Source organism: Ctenocephalides felis, unplaced genomic scaffold (genome assembly GCF_003426905.1).
Source record: "Ctenocephalides felis isolate EL2017-DRISC unplaced genomic scaffold, ASM342690v1 CF-g0.4_SCAFFOLD_03571, whole genome shotgun sequence".
NCBI lineage: Eukaryota > Metazoa > Arthropoda > Insecta > Siphonaptera > Pulicidae > Ctenocephalides > Ctenocephalides felis.
Window position 1 is genome coordinate 40,305,427 of NW_020539725.1, and position 6,000 is coordinate 40,311,426.

The following is a 6,000-nucleotide window of genomic DNA, read 5'->3' on the forward strand; positions in this document are numbered from 1 at the left end:
TGAATTATAATTTTTATTGAATGTTTTATATTAGTTATTCTTTATTTTGTATAATTGTAGTTTATTCCAAGTGTTATGTATATATTTTAAAAACAGTTTATGAACTTTTAAATCCTTTAATTTTCTAATCGATATATTCTTTCTTTGAAATGTAATTATATTGAATCAATGCCAGTGGCGTTAAATAAATAAATAAATGAATAAGTAATCCAGAAATGGTAACTCTAACGATAAATCTATAACAGTAGTTTATTTTTCAGATGGCTAGCATCAACACAATTTTCTCCGACCGATGCGAGAAGAGCTTTTCCGTGTTTCGATCGGCCTGCCTTAAAAGCAACCTTCGAGATATCCATGGAGCGACCGAACGAACTTAGAACCATCTCAAATATGCCGATGGACAGATCAGAACCGTCGTAATTATTTATTTATTGACATTTATTTTAAATTGTTGTAGTTGCTCAATTGAATCATCGTTATGTTTTTTATAGTGATTCAAAACCTGGACACACAATCGATTACTTCCCAGAAACAATTAAGATGTCTACATACTTAGTAGCATTTATTGTTTCTGATCTTATGGGCAGCGAAACTTTAATAGTACCGATCCCAGGCACAGGAAGTATGTTATTATATTAAAATTACTATATAATATTTAAATAAAGTTATAAATATGTTAACGTATTTCGGTATTATAAATAATAGTTTGAAAATTGATGGATAAAATATGCTATTTCCACAGAATCATTCCCATTGAGAGCTTGGTCACGTCCTGAAGTGCTAGATCAGACAGAATATGCTAGAAATCTTTCAGTTTCCTTGTTAGAGTATTACCAGGGTTACTTTGGAATTGATTTTCCTATGCCGAAAATTGATATCGTTGCTGTTCCTGAATTCGGTTTCAATGCTATGGAAAATTGGGGTCTAATAACATTCAGGTAAACGAATTCAACAATTGATAGAGATCAGGAAATAGAGTTGATTTTATTAATTATTATTCAGTATTGTGTTTATGATAATACTTATATAATTTTATATTCTTTTTTAGGGAGTCTGCAATGTTGATAGCTGATAAAATTACCTCAGAAAGTCGCAAAGAAACTGTCGCTACAGTAATTAGCCACGAACTTGCCCATCAGTGGTTTGGCAATCTGGTCACACCCGCCTGGTGGAACGATCTTTGGCTTAAGGAAGGATTTGCAACCTACGTCGAATTTATGGGCGTCGATTATGTGAGTTAAACTTAATTATTCAATAATGTTCGTAATAACTTGCACTCTGAATTAACATTGTTCAACTCGACTAATTCATTTTTTGACATAGATAGAAGAAATATTCAGATTAGCAAAAGTGTCCTTCATAAAAGCGATTGTGAGAAAAATTACGGATGCTTATTGTTCAAAATCTTCTGCGATTTTATAAAAGTTGATAAAACAGCCCAAGTAATATTGATATTTGTCTGCCTTAATTCATAATTAACCCAAAAACTGTTTTCGTTTTTCGGTTAACATAACTGGAAGAATTATATTGGTTATTTTAATAACTCATTCAGTACCTCCAATTTATTTTAATTTATAAAAATTGTACAAAACATGTTTTTTGTCGTAGGCTCACCCCACATGGCGAATGACCGATAAGTTTTTGGTTAATGAAATCCAAGAGTGCATGAACGATGATGCCAGTAAATCTTCGCACCCGCTTTCTGTTCCAGTTTCCACAGATGCCGAAATTAGAAGAATATTTGATCCCATTTCTTATACTAAAGGTAATACATATGGTTTGATTTGTTTTATGATTAGTTTTTATCTTTTATAAGGTAGGTGATTTTAATATAATTAATTATAAGGTGCTTCCATAATTCGTATGATGGAACATTTTCTTGGTGCAAACGTTTTTAAATCTGGCCTGAAAAGATATTTGAATGCCCATCTTCATGCTAATGCCAGACAAGATGAATTATTTGCTGATTTAACAGCGGAAGCTTTGCAGAGTTCTGAACAGGTAAAATTATTATGAAAAGAAGCGAATTTACGTAACGATATGAAGTAAACTTTTTAATAAAGTTAATTATTTTATTCGTCATAATTTTGCAGATTTTACCTGCAAACGTAACTGTAAAAGATATTATGGATACTTGGACTTTACAAGCAGGATTTCCAGTTTTAGATGTTAAAAGGCATGGAAAGGAAGTAACATTCACACAGGTGATAAAAAAATTCTATTTGTCTATTTAATTATATTAAAAAAAATAATCTAAAATTAGTCTATTGACCGATTATTAATAAATAAATATATAATTTGTATTACAAATGTGTATACTTCGAGTTTAAAGCTAATAATGGATATCACCAGATCAAAACATTAATGAATTCTTCAAGTGATTGAAATTCAAACTTTTAGAGTAAATTCATTCTACCTTCAAATGATTCATCCGACGGTTCTCGCTGGTGGCTTCCCATCAGTTTAACATCAGCATCTGATCTCAATGCCACAACTAAACCTGTACTATGGTTGTCTCCAAAATCGGATTCCTTGAGCTTTACTCCGCCGAAAGCTAACGAAAATGATTATATTCTTGCTAATCTAAATCAAACAGGTAACTAATTTTTAAAACTACATGAATCTATTAAATGAGTACATACAGTACATATAATTTGTAAAAGTTATTTTATTTACAAGCACAATTATCATGAGTCTAATCAAATGGATAATATTTGAACCTATTTTTTAAAGTGTTTTATGAAATTTCAATACTTAAGTTATTCATAATAAACAAAAACAGTACAATATGAAAGATGAATCACAAAAACTTATCTTTCTAAGGGTTCTATCGGGTTAACTATGACAATGAAAACTGGAACCTCCTCATTGAAGCCTACTATGAACTGCCTGATTTAACTAGAGCGCAATTACTGGACGATTCATTTGCTTTAGCAAGAGCTCATCTTTTGGAATATGAAATTCCGCTTATATTTGCATCCAGATTGTCTCATGATATGAGTCCAGTAGCATGGCAATCAGCTTCTAGGCCTATTTTGCATTTAAACAGGATGATGAGTAGAGAGCCAGCTTATGGAGCATTCAGAGTAAGAATTTGTCTATTTTATGAGAATTTTCACAAATAGTTATAATAAACTAAAATATTATAAGATTTACACTTATATATATATATATATATATATATATAAATATATATGTGTGTGTGTGTGTGTTAAAGATTATCTATGATCAACTGTTAATAGTTAAGAACAGTTGTAACTCAGTATGATTATTTTAAAGTATAATAAATACTACTGCGATTAATAGTCATAATGGAAACTGAAAATAATTTCAGATTATAATAACTCTTGCTTTGTTTCAGACATTCATGCGTGCTGCAGTCAATGGTATTTATCGTCAATTAGATTTTGAAGAAAAACCAGATGATGATCATTTGACAAAATTGCATCGTCCTCTGATGATTAATTTAGCATGCGCACTAGACCATCCAGACTGTCTCAATAGAGCGCAATATATGATGAGATTATGGATGAGGGATGAAGAACACAATCCGTATGTTTAAAGCATAATCCTATATTATCTTATAATAATTATCAATGCATATTCCCACTTATCTCTTCTTTATTTACTTCCTGGATTTTTACTTTTAAATTTTGTATATATATATATATATATATATATTTATCGTTGAATTAAAAAAGGTTAAAATCGAAAATATCTTTATTCTATTAAACGTTTCAACACTTAATGTGTGTCATCATTCAGTAATCAAACCAGGAAAACACAAAAAATATAAAATCTATTAAACACTAAATTAATAGTAATTAATAAAGAGAGAAAATTAAAAAAGCACATAAGTAATGCCCCAATATTATGCGAGTTCATCACTCGACGGCGTACATAGCAAAAAAAAAAAATATAAATAAATATATATATATATATATATATATATATATATATATTTATATATAATAAAAAGTAATATCTTGTTTTTGCAGAATTTCACCAGATGTGAGGTTACCTGTATACTGTGCTGGAATCAAGCAAGGCAATGTGGAGGAATGGGATTTTGCTTTCAAAAAATTCAAAGCATCAAATGTTCCGTCAGAGAAAATGACTTTACTCAGTGCTATGGGATGCTCAAGAGATCCTTGGATTCTTGCAAGGTAATAAAAATAAAATGATGTGTTAGCTCGGTATTAGCCATAAATTTTAATACAAATTCAGCATTTAATAATTAAATTTATTAGTAAAATTTGCAAACACTACTATTATATTTTTGAAAGTAATAAATCTCTCTACTTTTTAATTTAGGTACTTGGAAATGACATTGGAACCCAATTCACCATTTAGCAAACAAGATGGTGCTTTAATTTTTGAAGTTGTTGCTGGAAATAAGCATGGGTTTGATTTGGCAACCTCACATCTTATTGATAACTTTAAAAAAATCTATGAGTAGTAAGTATCGACTTCATGACAAATAAATGATTTCCATTCATTTCACCACATTATATCATTATATCAGAAGTTCTCTTGATTGCATTCTAAATAATAATCATCTTAATATGGTTGTGATCACATACATTTAGAATGAGTGTGTTAATAATATTAATTTTTATTTTAATGATTGTCCTAGATGAATTCGTGTGAATAACAATTATTCATCCGTTTGTTTTATTTTATTAAAATTGCAGTGTAATTAATAAATAACATTTGATTTTATTATGCCTAAGTACATAATGTGTTGGATGTGAATAATATTTATATGAAATAGTATATGCAATCAAAGTTGCAGTGCTACCATAGTAATGTTGTACGTATTGTCATTGCAGTTATGGAGAAGGGTTCTCAACGGTCAAGAAAATGATCCACGCTTTAGCCTTATACATGAACAAAGATTCTGACAAAAAGAAGGTAAATTGAATTTAATCATGGTCTTTGACACTTATTATAGTCTTTTATTTAGAGTCAAAATATTAGTAAAGAAAAGTTAATATATTTCCTAGTGCCTTTACAGTGACATCATAACAAAACTTTAGTAAAGAACACTTAGTTCATCACAGACTGCAAAATTATTTTGATTTTACACTTTAATTCGATAGTAGAATAAAGATTTTGTTTGTTGATAGTTGGCTGCATTTGCAAAAGAACTGGATTTGTTGGGAATTGAATCGGCAAAACGGCATCTACAAACGGCAACGGAGGATATAATGAATAATATATATTGGCGGTCACATGGATATTACAATTTAGAAAAATGGGTTAAAGAATTTAATGCTAAATTTCATATTGTATAGAATAGAACACCACATTAGCAAATTCACGAATATTTGAGTTGTGGACAAACTATTAAGAAAATAATGATTAATTATTTTTATCAAGATTCTTTAATTTGATACTAAAATGTTTTGCTCCACAAAATGACTAAATATACTTTAAAAAACAACTGACTAGAATATATTGAAATTTACATTCGGATATATTTAAATACTTACTAGACCACAAAAATATTTGTCAAAGTTTGTCAAAAATATTTTGTATATATTTTCTTGAATATCGACAGTGATAACGCTGGATTTGTGCTGCCTGGTAGATTTTTTCTTGAAAAGGTGATATTACTCCTATGATTTGTATTTATATGAAAGTGCTTTATATTATTTTAATGATTATAAATAATAGTATGTATGGGATATTATATAATTGTGTATATCGATATAATTGTTGTCCTCAATAAAAAATATTTTTAATTTTGTTATATTCACACTTCATCCATAGGAGACGTGATCTATACTTAAAAGTAATTATATATGATAACTGAAAAGTGTTCAAAGTGACTCAGAATATCTCGATCAATTTTCTTAGTGAAAACTGTTTTCTTATGACAGACAATGAGAGTACAAACACTCCATCAAATTTTACATATATCATACTTTTGTTTCATTCATTATTAATTAAATAAATATAAATAAGAAGCAAAAATGTAGTGTTTCGTGTTGATTT

General features: G+C 29.0%; 1 protein-coding gene across 3 annotated transcripts in view; it reads left to right on the forward strand.

The window, feature by feature from the left end:
- LOC113384835 (aminopeptidase N-like) overlaps positions 1-5,747 on the forward strand; it is a 46,377-nt gene extending 40,630 nt beyond the window's left edge. For 2 of the 3 annotated variants that reach the window (XM_026622598.1, XM_026622601.1), the window contains 14 exons: positions 261-416; positions 492-622; positions 743-938; positions 1,049-1,232; positions 1,609-1,765; positions 1,847-2,001; positions 2,094-2,204; positions 2,401-2,596; positions 2,824-3,086; positions 3,362-3,552; positions 3,999-4,166; positions 4,315-4,458; positions 4,824-4,914; positions 5,130-5,747. In XM_026622598.1, coding sequence (XP_026478383.1) covers positions 261-416; positions 492-622; positions 743-938; positions 1,049-1,232; positions 1,609-1,765; positions 1,847-2,001; positions 2,094-2,204; positions 2,401-2,596; positions 2,824-3,086; positions 3,362-3,552; positions 3,999-4,166; positions 4,315-4,458; positions 4,824-4,914; positions 5,130-5,297 — 2,311 coding nt within the window. In that variant the 3' untranslated portion in view covers positions 5,298-5,747. The remainder of the gene's footprint in view (positions 1-260; positions 417-491; positions 623-742; positions 939-1,048; positions 1,233-1,608; positions 1,766-1,846; positions 2,002-2,093; positions 2,205-2,400; positions 2,597-2,823; positions 3,087-3,361; positions 3,553-3,998; positions 4,167-4,314; positions 4,459-4,823; positions 4,915-5,129) is intronic. The other variant, XM_026622600.1, reaches the window with a different exon arrangement.
- The last annotated feature ends 253 nt before the right edge of the window (positions 5,748-6,000 follow it).